Here is a 14,672-nt window from a genome sequence, read left to right on the forward strand (position 1 = left end):
TGTTGCCAACATTTAATGATGAATGGACAGTATGAACAGAAGTTTCAAGTTATTACAGTAAAGGTTTCACACGTGCACAAACACACACATGCACGTGCAACCACACATACGTCTATATATGCACATGTCCATGCACATGTACCTGTGAGTGTACTTGGTTTAGTGATTGGTCAGCAGGCAGTCCAGTCTCTCTCAGCAGGGTGCTGTCCTGGGCTTGCTCCCCCCTGCTGAGAACACACACATACACATAAACCTACACAAACAGCACGGGCCAGGCCATCAGGTTCAATCAGGCCATAACAAAGAGCATGTGCAAGAGCACAAGTAGAACTAAAGGGAAGTAATCTTGCACACATTAATAACCAACATATCTCTCTCTCTCTCTGTCTATATATATGTATGTATATATATATATATATATATATATATATATATATATAGATATATATACATTTAACAATATATAAATATACACACATATATATATATATATATTCAGAAAATATGCACTTTCCACATTGCTAGCTTCACTGATTGCTAACGCCCCGCTTTGTCGCATAAACAGTCAACCACTCTCCAAAAGAGCCAAGGGACATTTCTATTGGGCATTATTGGTCACACTTCCTTTGTGGATTACCCTCCAGGTCCACTACTGTGCAATGTTCAAAACCACTCCAGGCCTCACCTGTGTTGATACTGAACAGTCTTCAGCTTGCCCCTGCTCTCCCTCAGATAAGTGGTGGCCAGACAGGAGCTAGCTGTGGGTTTCAATGTCTCACTAAGCCCCCGCAGAACCTCCAGACGCCCACTGGGCTCTACAACTGAGGAACATGCCTGGAGGTAGAAGCACAACATGATGTGCATGAAAGCTGCAGCACAACGTATGCATTTGAGATGTCAAGGGGTGGCTAAAGTACAGTTCTTAATTATAATTAGTGCAGAATCTTCATTAACAATGTTTGATTGTCTAAGGTTGAATCTGTAAATCACAGGGTAATAAATACAACATACATTGGGAAAATACAGTAAAATACAGTATTAGGGTGGTAATGTGCCATTCTAGTAGCAAGCAGCTGTAACTCAATCCGCAAGTGCAGGGCTTTGTGCAGAGGCGCCTGTACGATGACCATTTTGAAAGTGAGGTGAAAATCTCATTAGAGGTAATACGACTTGTTAATGTGGCTAACTGAAGTGATTAGATAGCAACGCTCATGCCAAGTGTTTACTAAGGCAAAGAGGCAAAGGTGTTACGCCTTACAATCTGCCCAGACATGCACAACAGCCATCAATCATAACTGCACTAATCTGTTTCTGACTGGCTTCATGATAGAACACATAAGGAATTTTTGGGAGCTCTACCAAATCGGTAATTAGACTTGGGAGGTATTCCAGAAATACCTTAAAGCAGAGCTATTGTACCATGACATTACAAACCTATTATAGGTATAATATTTCCCTTACAATGCTTTTTTTTGCACACTTTGAATGAATTCTTACATGTTTCTTCAAACTACTGCCTTTTGAGACAAGATGCACCCAAAATATGCATTTTACTTTTCATTATCTCTATGGTACGATCTAGACATGAGACACTTGTACTGACATTCCTACTTTAAAAATCCTGAATTATTAGTTCACATTCGAGACTCAACCTTAATAAACTGTATACTACATTGTTTGCATTATATGCATATACCATATGTTTGCTATCATATCAAAACCTTGTAACTACTGTGGTTATTTTTACACAGTCATATTCAAAGGTTAAAACACCCCTGATCAAATCTTTTGTTAATTAGGTTAACACATCATCTACAGGAAACAAACTTAAATATGGTATTTTTCTGCACACTTTAGTGCATAATAATAATAATAACAGTGTTCTCTGTACAGGGTGTGCTAACTTAGTTTAGCTAACCTAAAAATTCAACTACAACTGTAGCATTTAAACATTTAATTGCCAGCTGCCCTTTACATTGTGTGACCATCATGGCAAATGGTAGTGCTTTACTGTAGGGCACTGTTTATAAGGCTACATAACGCCTACATAAGCTCAAAATTACAACTGATATACACCTACATAAACATTTACAAAGACTCAGTAAGTATCTGTGATAAAGGCTGCTTTTGTTAACTTTGTCAAGTTAACATTTAAATAATTTAACTCCTTTGATTTTATTTATTTTCTTCCTTACATTGTGTTGTGTCATATTTCACTTTGTTCAGTCTGCTTGACTTCGCATATCATGTCATATTATCAGTATTATGTCACTGTGACATAATCTAACTACAACATCTATGCTGTTTCAGAAAATGTCATGACACAATCTAATATCAGTAAAAATCAATCTGACATCAAAGCTTACAATGACAGCTATTGGAATAAGCATCTATAAATGTTTCTGTAGGTCTATGCTAGTCGTTATGAAGAGCTTATGCACAGTATATGGCTAAAAGTACAACTGATCATCATAACCCTTTGAGCTTGCTGTACATCCCATTCCAAAACAACAGGCATTAATATGGCCCCCCCTTAAACAGCCATGACAGCCTTCAATTTTGTGGGAAGGCTTTCCACAAGATTTTAGAGCATGTCTGAGGGAATTTGTGCTCATTCAGTCAAAAGAGCATTTGTCAGGCATGATGTTGGACAAGAAGGCCATCAACGTTCCAATTCATCCCAAACATGTTCAGTGAGGTTGAGGTCAGGGCTCTGTGCAGGCCACTGGAGTTCCTCCACACCAAACCCGTCAGACTACATTTTTATGGACTTTGCTTTGTGCACAGTCATGCTGATACAGGAAAGGGTCTTCCTCAAACTGTTGCCACAAAGTTGCAAGGATATAATTGTCTAAAATGTAGCATTTTAGACAAATGCTGTAGAATTTACTTTACCCTTCACTGGAACTAAGGGGTCCAAACCCTAAAAAACAGTCCAAGACCATTATGTCTCATTTACCAAACTTTACTGATGGCACTATGCTTTCCGGCAGGCAGTATTATCCTGGCATCCTCCAAATCCAGATTCATCCATCAGAGTGCCAGATAATGAAACATGATTTATTACTTCAGAGAACATGTTTTCAATGCTCCAGAGTCCAGTGGTGGACTCCACTCCAGCTGACACATAGCACTGCACAGCTGACACGTAGCACTGCACAGTTTGTAACTCCGTAGTGAGAAATGCAACAGATGATAGGCGATTTTACATGCTACATAATTCAGCACTTAGCAGCTTCGCTCTGTAAGTTTGTGTGGTCTACTGCTTTGTAGCTGAACTCTTATTGCTCCTACACTCTTCCATTTCACAATAATATCACTTACAGTTGACCACGGTAGATCTAGCAGGAGAGAAATTTCACAAACTGACTTGTGCTAAAGGCATTCTAATGTTTATTTATGAAGACTGCATGGCTATGTGCTTGATTTTGTACATATTTTAGCAATGGGTGTGGCTGAAACACCTGAACTCAATAATTAGGAGGGGCCCCACATACTTTTGGCCATATAGTGTAGGAGGCATGTAGCCTTATAAACACTGCCCTACAGGGTAGTGTCACCAAATTAATTTTGGACAGGCAATGTTATGACAGTGACTGTATAGATGTAGAGATGGGAAAAGAAGGAAAGAAGATTGTGAAGAAGTCTGCACGCCTATTGCAAGCAGAAGCAGTGGAGGTGGTGTATATCTGATGCAGGGTATACAGATGAGGACATGCGTTGTTAGGGTACCTGTTCACGGCACACTTGGTCTGGAACACAGGCAGTGTTAGTGTCTATTTCACATTTCAAAACGGCCATGTTAATCGACTCCCTTCGCTGAACCTCTCGCCACAAATCAGGCAGAAAGGACTCTATTGCTGAACGCACAGCCTAGGCAGTAAGACAGAGTAGAGGCTTTTAGATTCACCTCAGAATCCACCTAAACCACATAAATAATTATGACAGCAAGTTATGCCATGCATCTGCAATGTTCCAAGATCTCAGCGATTTTACATATCCTACATCCAGACATGTGATACTGACAGTGAACTTGCACTGACTGGCTCACTCACCTGAACATTCCAGTGAGCTACAACTATAGTATACAAATGAATACACTAGGATGATAACAGCTTGTGGCAAAAACAGAGTCTAAACCAATCACAACAATCCACTGATCCTTATAAATCCAATCAGTGCAGAGAGTTCTGCTGTCAACGCTTTGCTTCAATAGGTTAAATTTAATGTCAGTCCTGGGCAACATCCAAAAATTTAAAGCCAAGTTAGTCAGGCCCTGTTATTTTATATACCTCCCACTGGGCCCTGACAGACAGAGAAAGATCCTCCATGACTGCAAGTTGTGCCTCAGAGCAGAAGGCTCCGACTCCTTCTACAGCATCCAGGAACTCTTCTAACACTGCTGGCTTAAGCTGTCGCAGTGCCCCCTAGAGGTAGAAAAGATTAATACACTATTCAACTACATGGAACAGACAATACTGCAAAATTCAGAGGAACACTCTTAAAAATAAAGGGTTCTTTGGAATGATCTGAATAAAAGAAACCACTACTCGTTCCCTAAGACCTTTTTTATGATGAAAGAACCATTTTTATAAATAAGATGTGTGAAACAAAACAGAAAACATTTAACCAAAGCCTCAACAACTAAATAATTAAATAAGTACTTCATTGCACACTGTCTTTATTTCAAGCTTTCATTCTTTTCAGAAGACAGCTTTTCTGATGTCTGAATTTGCAGCACATTGAAAGTTGATTACAAGTAAGTGTGTTTTTCTTTTTCATGTTTCACAGCTGTCATAACAAAGCCTCTTACAGTACTCCGCAAAAGTCAGAGACCACCCTTCATTTATTTAATGTCTAATCAAATCAGCCATTAAGTTATTCATTTTCCAGTGTAAAGAAAATGTAAAAGAGAATTATACATAAATGTCAACAAATTAACACAGTATTGAATTTTTGAGCATTTAGTGTCCATCCCTTACTTTTACAGCTTGCTTTCAAATTTGGTTGCATTTTCTACTTCTCACAATCCAACTAATCCCAAACACATTCAATGATGGTGAGGTCTGGGCTTTGGGGTGGTCACTTCATTGCTCTGAAAATGTCAGCTGTCTTTTGTGTGAATTTCCTACTCTCAGTAACGGCTTCCTGACAGCTACACATCATTTCAGACCCAAAGCATTGAGTTGTCTTTGCAGAGTGGAAAGACAAAAGACATTTATCTGACAGTGACAGGTTTGATACTCTACCAGGTCTTCCACAGTTATTAATAAGAGTCCTTTTTTCCCACTATATTTTAATAATTTTCAGCCAGTTGTTGCATTTATTTCCATTTGACCTTCTCCTTCCTTATGCAATGGGATTATCTCATATTTGAAACATCTCCTAAATAACCAATAACATATATTTTATAAAATAAATGACAGGCAGTCTCTGACTTCTGCACAGTTTGTTACGTTAGATAAGAAAGTAGTAAAGAACTACAAGAAGTTCATTTTTTTCTGGATTTACCTGCTTCCTCTTGGCTTGCTCTTCAGATATTACTCTGTTGCTGAAGATGGTGATGACCTCCTCTATGTGTTCATGCAGACGCTGTTTGGCCTTCTCCATCCGACTCCTAGCCATGGCCTGAGCTTTAGAGTACACTTCAGTCTGTCCAGGGATCTGGGCAGCGCCTGGAGTTTTGCCTTGGCCTCGCTGTCTTTGGCATGCTGCAGGGGCTCAGAGCTTTCGGTTTGGCCTGGGCTTGTTTCGGAGTGTGGGGTGAGATACCATGCTGGGTGTGTGTGGGTGTGTCACCCTGCGTATGCAGCTTGGTTTGGGCTTGTGGTGGTGTCTTGACATGTGGGTGTGTTACCTCCAGAGACTGGGGAAAGAGCTGAGCCTTTTCAAGATCAGAAGGCCATGTTGCTGATGTAGGGTAGTAGTTGTGGTTTGAGGCTTGGACTTGTACTGAGCATCAGTATGTTTTTGTTCTGAAGCCATGGGTTGAATACTACACAAGTTTTGAGAGCTGGTGTCGGAGATGGATGAGCCTGGACACTGTTGAGGTGTCTCCAATGACATCCTGCTTTGACTCTGGCCTATAGTTAAAATCTGAACCTCTTTTTCGGTCTCCATTTGACTCTGTTTTCCCAGACGTGATGAGATCACAGCTGGGGTTTGTTTTAGAACATTGGGCTCGTCCTGAGGACCATCCAAAGAGAGGACCTGAGGTTGGGTGCCAGGTTTGGCTTTTACATGTTTCTGTACCTGAGAACAGCCATAACTCTGTTGGCTCTTTGGCTGAGTTAGACTTTCTTGTGGAGTCTTAGGTCTCTGTAAGGTTCCTGCTTGAGGCTCTGGAGTGATGTATGCATGAACAACAACCTTCGGAGGGGGCTGACCACCTTCAGTCTCTCTCTCATGTTTTACTCCCATACCGCTAAGGATCTCTATAATCTCCTAATAAAGAGAGAATGGGGAAAATGAGGTGTTTAACAGATGTCAAGATGCAAAAGTTTTGACTGACTGAAAGCTTAAGACCTAACACGTCCTCACTGTCATAACCATGTTTCTTATATTTGTTTCATACGATTCACAGCAGTTACTGAATTATATGTTTTAAGATTAATATCTGAATAGTTTCTATTTATTGTACATGCCATTCTACTTGTTTGTTTTATATTTGTCTAACCAAGGACAGGGCTTCAAATTTGCTTTGGCTAGTATCCCTATTCATCTGTGGCATGTTCATGTAACTATGTTTCCTCTGTGCTGTCAATGTCAAATCAGTAAATAGAATAAATATAAATTGACATAAGAAGCTGTGCGTTAAACAGTTCTGTTTAGTGGCTACCTGGCAGTGTTTGACTGTGCGTTTTTCTCTGTCTTGTAGGGTAGATATGCTGAGATAGGGCAGGGAGGAGCTCCTCTGCACATTTTCCAGTGTAGACTGCAGAGCCTGTGCCTCCATCACCACCTGGCTTTCCAACTGCAGCCCTCTGCTGATCAGCTTCTATAATGAGAGCATACTGCATTCTGTTCTGTTTTGAATCCAAGTTTGGTCTGAAATGTGGTAAAATGACACAGAAATGTATTGATTTTTTGTTTACTTTCACTCTGGGGTGAGGCCCCTGGTGCCTGTGTTGCCACTCCTTCAACTGTTGGCAGACCTCTATGGCCTCGGTACTCCAGTGACCCAGCTCTGCAAGCCTGCCTTCCAGCAGAGACGCCCCTCTCTGCAGGCCCTCACAAGCCTGCTCCACCCTGCTGAGATCCTCCCTCATCTACTCACAGTCACACACAAACAAACTTACAGAAAGGTCCCGCTGGGTTCAGATAAATATTTCAAGCTTTATCTCTAATAAGGTAGAGATAAAGATATCTCTAACAGGCTAGAGATAAGTGTGATTTTTCTTTTCAAAAGCATTTGCTGTCACCTCTAGAATTGTGGTTTTAAGTTTCTGCAGCGCCTCCTCATTGAATTCTGGAGATGGAGATAAAGAGTCCAGATCTAACTCTGATATCTTCTTTACCATGACCTGGAAAGAGGATGATAGAATAGGACAGACACAGATAATGTGAATATATAAACAGAGCAATACTACAATAGTATTGAAATGCTACAGCAACTCTCTGTGTTAAACCTAGGCCATCTGACATGAAGAACGGTGGCATGTGGTACCCGCAGTCTCTTTCTATATTTGCGCAGAGCTCCAGACGACACTTCCACAGCCTCTCTCAGTGTCCACCCTGCCTCCTGCAGCAACATCTGTGTGGCCTGAGCATCCGGAGCTACACTACTAGGCTGCTGAGGTGCCACTGCCTGCAAAGTATGGGTGAAGGTCTTAGCATTAAAAAATACTCTAACTACATGCAAAAACATCAAATGTAGGGCCCAACCAATTTCCAATTTGGCTAAGGTTCTATGGATTTGTCAGCACTGGCACAGTACCATTACTAAAGCACTCATATTTTAGGCAGACATATCTAGTATTAAGAGAATCACTCATTTGAATATTGCAGGAATTTCATGCTCCAATGTCTTCAGGGATCCACCCAAACCTAAACTTTTGATATGGGGAACTTTTATGTGAAGAGAACTAATGAAAAACAAGAAGACCGAGAGCTAACAGAAACTAACTTAACTGCTAAAAATGCTTGGAAGCCCCAGACTTCATTAGTTTCTGCTGTTCACTTAAGTTTTAAAAATGTGACAATAATGTGACAATAATAAGACAAGACAAAAGGCTATTTTAAGTAAACTGAATGAGTTTTTGGTTAAGAAATTCATTTTTGCAGTTTTCTGAAGGACAAAAACTTCTCTGGGCAGCCTGAAGATGCGCCTCGCCCTTATTTACTCACAAATTTAGTCCTCTTGATGAAGTCAGCCCACTTTGTATTGAGTCTACTGAGCTCATCTGCCAGGGACCAGCTTGTGGAGCTCTCTGTCACCTCAATCAGGTAGTTGCCTGCTTCATTCAGCTTGGCCTGGCAGGAGCTCCATTCAGACAAGCTGCAGGAGGTCTGCTGCATAACAAACAGACATGACAGAACAGCTTCTAAAGTTTAATAAGAATAGGATTTTCCTAATAAATTCCAAAGATTATCTCTACAGCTCTTCTGGCCATCTAGTGTGGAGTAGATAACAATACTGTACATATCTCTGATCAAGGTTTTACATGTTGTTAAAAAAGACAAATCAGCAAAGACAGTTCACTACAGTAAAAAGGTTCTATCTATTGTTTAAAAAGACAAATGAGTAAGGACAAGGTATATACAGTATAGTGCAAAATCAGAGACTACCCTTTATTTTTTTTTTATTTCCAGTCAAACAGCCATTTGGTACAACTCATTCTTTTTTCAGAAGATATTTCTGAAGAGATCAGATACAAGATAATCCTCTTATAAGAGAAAAGTCAAAGGGGAAAAAAATAAAGGGGAAAAATGTTAAAAAAATGATTAAAAGATACAGATACAAAGGAGACTCCTAAGAATTGTGCGAGAACTGACAGACCACCAAAACAGTCACCACTAGATAAACAGCACTTTTCCATTTTAAATATGTAGCTGTCAGCCATAGCTTTCACTGAGGAAAGCAAATAGACAAAACAAGATAGGAAAATCTGCATTAAAACACCAAAACTGGACATCTGACATCTGTGATTATGAGAAGCAAAAAATACAACCAACGTCTACGACTGAACTTAGACTGGAAGTGTGGAAAAATATGCCTACAGATTTTTTTTTTAAACTAAAAGCAAGTCTCCAAAAAGCTATAATACAGAAAGTAAAGAGTGGAAATACAAAATACAGGAAAAATATATATATTTAGTTGTTGAGACGTTTGTGTGTGTTTCTGTAGAATAAGCAAAATAAGTGAAAAAATATGAAGTTGTACTTAATGGTTGTTTTGCCTGGAAATTAAATAAATGAAAGGGTGGTCTTAAACTTTGTATATTTTTAAAGAAGACAAATGAGTGTGGACAAATCAATATCCTGTAGAAGAGATCTGTACTCTTGCAAAGCATGGCACAAATTTGAGCATTAACGTCACTTTTCCACAGATGGCACACATATGGTTAGCTAGTTCTACAACACACACACCCAACTCCAGGGCTTATATTTGGTTAAATTCCACTATAAACCAGTCCGGCTCCAAGACTACCACCAATACTGCAGGCAATGCAGATGTGTTCAGCAAGCCCCCCCGCCTTAATGGGTTAAACACACACTGTGTCATTTTTGTCTAGTCAGCTGATTCAGTACCTCTTTCCCTGCAGTCTGAGTCTGTCCCTCTAGGAAGACCTGAAGAGAGTATGAGCAGTCTTTGTAGGATTCCCATTCAGCCAGCACACGGCCCATAGTGTCCTTCACTGCAGCTGCTTCTTCTACGCTCACTTCTATCTCCCTTTCAGTCTCCTTCACCTGCCTGCTCACTGCCCCAGAGGCCTCTGCTGCAGAACAGAAAACATCAGGAAAAAATTACCCATATGTTACAGAAAAAACATTTTCTTTCCTATTTATTTAGCAGATTCACTCACCCAGGGCTGCCTTGCTTGTGTATGTACTGGCAGTCTGTTTCAGTTTATGAAGAGCTGCTTTTAGCATAGACACCAGGCCCTGTGTGTTGATACTATCCTAATTTAACAAACAACAATGAACACTTTAGTTTATAAGTAAAACAACAAAAATCTTTCAGTTCTCAAGACGTTTAACTGGCTTTTAATTCTTTCTTTAAAGAAATTTGCAAAGCCTTCATCATTTGATGAACTTTGCTAAATATGTACAATTTCCCCTTATTAATAATGTGGTCAATCAGTCAAGACATGTTTGGTGTCTGAAGTTTGCTAGTTTTTCATGGTAGCTACACGGCTAATGTAGCTAACAAGCTTATGCACAGCAATTAGCAAAGTGCAATCTGCGTATCTAAATCATTACAATCTTGCCACAAACAATGTGTCGCTGTAATCTGAAATAGACTTGATAATGTGGTTTCTGATACTGTATGACACCCTAGTATCTATAAAAATAGACAAAAGTGTGTCACATAGCTAAAATCAGTAGTGGCACCAATGCAGTTAAGCATGCAGTTCTTACAGTCCTAACCACCAATTAGCTTCAGTGCAAAACTTAAGGAAAATTTCAGATGTCAAACATGTCTTCGGTGCGGTGAGGAGTGAATTGTGAGCATTTGATTTGTTGTCCCAGCACTGCAATACGACCTACATGCCAGTCCTGCATCAAGGACAGCACAGCCTCCTGAGAGCCATAGGGTCCTCTCCAGGACTTCAGCTTGCTCTTCAGAAGACCTAAGAGCTCATGGACATGGTGCCACTGCTCTTGGTACTCCAGTTTGATGCCATGGTACTTTGCTGTCACTCTGGCATTGGTGAAGCTATGGGAATGATAGTTTATATGAGTATGTGGAAAAGCAGTAAGAAGCCACTGATCAAAGGTTAAAAATTACATGCACACCGTCTCTTCATTTCATCAAGCTTTTCAGCAGGGACTCGAGAGCTGGCATCATCCTCTGGGTTGCAGAACTGATGAAGCGTGTCCAAGTGCCCACTCATGTCCCCTAGCAAGACCTGAAGGGATAACAATGTTACATACACTATATGTCCAAAAGTTTGTAGACAAAAGGTTTTCAGAAAGAACCAAAGGTTCTTCTCAAATTAAATGTATTTATAGGGAATGTCTCCCCCCTTTGTTGCAGTTACAGCCTCTATTCTTCTGGAAAGGACACTACATGTTAGGACTTTGATGAGAGGATTTGACTACACTCAGTCAGTTACTGATGTTGGAGAAAGAGCTCCGGATCACAAAAACAATTCTACTGCTCCACAGCCCAATGCTGGGGGCCTTATACCCCTCTAGGTGAGGCCTGACATTGGGTATGACTACCTTAGGCTCATGCATTGCCGTTCCAGAGCATCTCATTCTATTGGCAATAATTTCTATGGAGATTATACAAGCTGTGTGTGTGAGACTAAACTCCAGTGTCAGAAACGGATGAATCTTAAAGTAGCTGAATTCACCAAGTAGAAGGGGTATCTGGATACTTGTGGACTGATAATGTAGGGGAATGTAATTGACAACAAAATTGAATTGAACTGAACTGAAATGTTAGCCTTACAAACCTTGAGCTTCTCTTGCTTTTCTCTGGCATCTCTGGCTGCTCCTGCATGGTCTTCAGAGTCACCTTGCTCCTCAGACAGCACTGACTCTATATTCTGTAGCCATTTACCCAGAGTGTGTAGAGGAGCAGGCAGAGCTGCATCCAGTTCAGTTTTGTACTGCTGCAACTGCAATAAACAGGCTGTCTTTGCATACCAGAAAACTATGAACAACACAATGTGGCACACTGCTACTGACAGGAGGAAAAAAGCTTCTGACTGCTACAAAGAAGGCACCATTTATATTGACAAGTAAAGAACATGAATATGAAAAAACGTAGATTTTAAATCATTGTGTAACAAACTACTATGAGCAGGAAAACATATGCATATAAATGTAAGTCTCACTCCAGTCACCTTTTATTGTTAATGTGATGAAACAAACAAAAAAGCACTTATGGCTAGCCCCCAGTGCATGATAATTGGGATGATTTTGAGGCTGATTTGCCCTCTCAGGCAGTCACAAAAGATGTCCCAATTTTAAGAAGTTCTTCAACTTTTATCGTCCTTTTGTGTGGGGTGTGTATAATCCAATCATTACCATTCTGTTCCCCCCTAGCACAGTCATAACCAGCATGGTTTCAGATTCAGGATCTGAGAGACAGGACTGTTCATCGGGTCACCAATCTGTGAGCATAATCTGACAGTCTGTAGTGTTTTGTTCTTGGCGATTGTTGTAGTAGGGAAGGCTTTGTTGATTAAAGGACGACTAAAGACTACAATCAGTGGTGTCTTTCATTATGTGTGAAGTATCTCATAATTTCAACATCAGGTAGGATTGGAAAAATGCTGCAATGTGGGCCAGGCATTAGTAAAAAGAGAGAGTAAATAGATAAATATCATTCTGAATGTGTGTGCATGCCTGCTCAGAAACTATCACAGTGCATCCATCAAAAAAAGCAGCCTCATGTTTCTTTACATAGTGAAAGGAAACATGGTAGCATATAGAAAGCTACACTTCCACATGCTTGTTCATTTTAGTATGTCCAGCGATGATAAATACACATCCCAACTACCTGAAGGGCAGACACTCCAAATATAGGTGTACACACTCATACTACAACTCACCCTCTCCTCCATAAGATCCCATGCCTTTCTCAGGGCGAGTTGCTCCTCACTGAGTTTTGCACTGCGCTTCATTGCACTCAGCATTGACATCACAGGGCCGTCGCTGCTCATAAAATGACCCTATAAAGGTCTGGAATGCCTACAAAAGATTCAAGTACAAATGAGGCACAGACAAATCAACATATGTACTAATAGAAAAGATTCAAAAGACAATGAAGTCTTAAACTTACCTGATACCTCTCTGTGTACCCTTCACCCTCTGTCGAGGACCATACATCCAGCAGTTCCTCATGCGCTTGCTGAAGCCAGCAGGTCATCTCTCTGACCTTCTGACTGGGTGATGCCTACGAGTATTTTGAAAGAAACAGAACTGGACATGGTTATTTTGACATGGCTCCACAGCTCAGTAGAATTCCAGGTATTATGATGTTTACTTTGAAATGGCTTTATGGTAGAATCATGCTTGCTTCTACTCTGCTTTGCATGTGTACCTGACACAAGGGGGAAGCCAACACAGCAGGTGTGAAGTTGGTGGGAAGATTGATAGGAGAGAGGCACTTGGGAAAGAGTAGAGTTTGTAGCTACAGCCAAGAAACAACAGAAAAAGTGAGCAAGAAAAGGAAAATGTTAAGGGTTAGGCTCAGAGGTGGGAAAAGAGAATAGAAGACAAAGCAAATAAAAACAGAAAATATGAGAAAAAGTACAGCTTCACATAAAAGATGAAAGATAAACTGCAGCTAACATACATTGAAACAGATTAAAGCCAGAATAGGTTTTACTGTCAATGGGAAATCTAAACTTTAGAAAATGTTGTCTAGACCTTGTTAACCCGCCAACATCTTTTGAAATCTTACCTCAAGGTCATCATCTGTTGAGGGCAGATCATTGGAGTACTGCAGGAACTGAGCCACATAGGTCATGATAGACTTCTCATCTGGGTTACTAATATCGATATCTGAGAATGGACATAAGAAAAGACATTCTGCACAATGCTCTCTTCTTAAATTACATTAAAATAATACAAACTAAAATTCATAATGGACAGCTTCAAACGACACCCACCCTCAGGTTCGAGCAGTCTGGGTATTCCCAGCTCCTGCTGGGCTATGACAAAGGCCTCTTCCAGGTTTTGGAGGTTGCTCCTGGTTTCAGTTAAGGAGAGGTCCACCAGGTCTGGTCTCAGGGAGCAGAGGATGGCCAAGAATGCCACACCGCTCCTCCAGCTTGACTTGAAATCTTTTACGCTGACAGAGCAGCCCACTCTGGGAAGAAAATGATAACGGAGAAAAATAAAAGAAAATACAGGGCAGCAGAGAGAACCTGGTAATGTAGAAGCTGGTAATGTAGTGAAGAAAACTGTCGCTGTCACATTAAAACCTCATAACTCAGCTGCTTTTAACACTGTTTAATAGACAACTAATAAACAAATTAGCTAAAGAATTTGTCCAAATGAACTTGGAATAAAATTGCTACATACACATACATTAAAGATCAGAATGTTTCCATTCAGGAGATACAGCAGAGTGCAAAAGTCAAGAGACGACCCTTCATTTATACAGTTTCCAATCAAAACAGCCACTAAGTACAAGTTATTCACTGACATGAGAAAATGGGACTCCTAACAACCATGCAAGACCTGGCAGACCACTAAAACTGTCATCATTTGACTGAAAAAAAATGATAGTGTTAATTTAATATATGTGATTTATATGTTAATTTATTGATGATTCTGTATAATATCTGTTAAATCCTTTTTTGACATCGGAAAAAGGATAACTTAATGGCCGTTTTGATTAGGCATTGAACAAACGAAGGATCTCTTACTTTTGCACAGCACTGTTATGAGGTTTTGTTATGACAGCTGTTAAACATGAAAAAGAAAAACACATTGACTTGTAAAACAACTTTCAATGTGCTGCAAAGTCAAACAATAGAACGCTTTAT

At 40.2% G+C, this 14,672-nt stretch overlaps 1 protein-coding gene across 1 annotated transcript in view; it reads right to left on the reverse strand.

The window, feature by feature from the left end:
* Positions 1–14,672, reverse strand: part of LOC118816104 (nesprin-2) — a 129,373-nt gene that overhangs the window by 99,574 nt on the left and 15,127 nt on the right. The window contains 21 exon segments of the mRNA XM_036582614.1: positions 143–227; positions 686–834; positions 3,733–3,873; positions 4,293–4,427; positions 5,512–5,711; positions 5,856–6,444; positions 6,839–6,997; positions 7,095–7,268; positions 7,422–7,523; positions 7,667–7,807; positions 8,347–8,511; positions 9,751–9,938; positions 10,026–10,122; positions 10,711–10,879; positions 10,960–11,072; positions 11,625–11,789; positions 12,729–12,824; positions 12,826–12,867; positions 12,959–13,072; positions 13,583–13,683; positions 13,791–13,990. Coding sequence (XP_036438507.1) covers positions 143–227; positions 686–834; positions 3,733–3,873; positions 4,293–4,427; positions 5,512–5,711; positions 5,856–6,444; positions 6,839–6,997; positions 7,095–7,268; positions 7,422–7,523; positions 7,667–7,807; positions 8,347–8,511; positions 9,751–9,938; positions 10,026–10,122; positions 10,711–10,879; positions 10,960–11,072; positions 11,625–11,789; positions 12,729–12,824; positions 12,826–12,867; positions 12,959–13,072; positions 13,583–13,683; positions 13,791–13,990 — 3,325 coding nt within the window.

This window comes from Colossoma macropomum, unplaced genomic scaffold (assembly GCF_904425465.1).
Source record: "Colossoma macropomum unplaced genomic scaffold, Colossoma_macropomum, whole genome shotgun sequence".
NCBI lineage: Eukaryota > Metazoa > Chordata > Actinopteri > Characiformes > Serrasalmidae > Colossoma > Colossoma macropomum.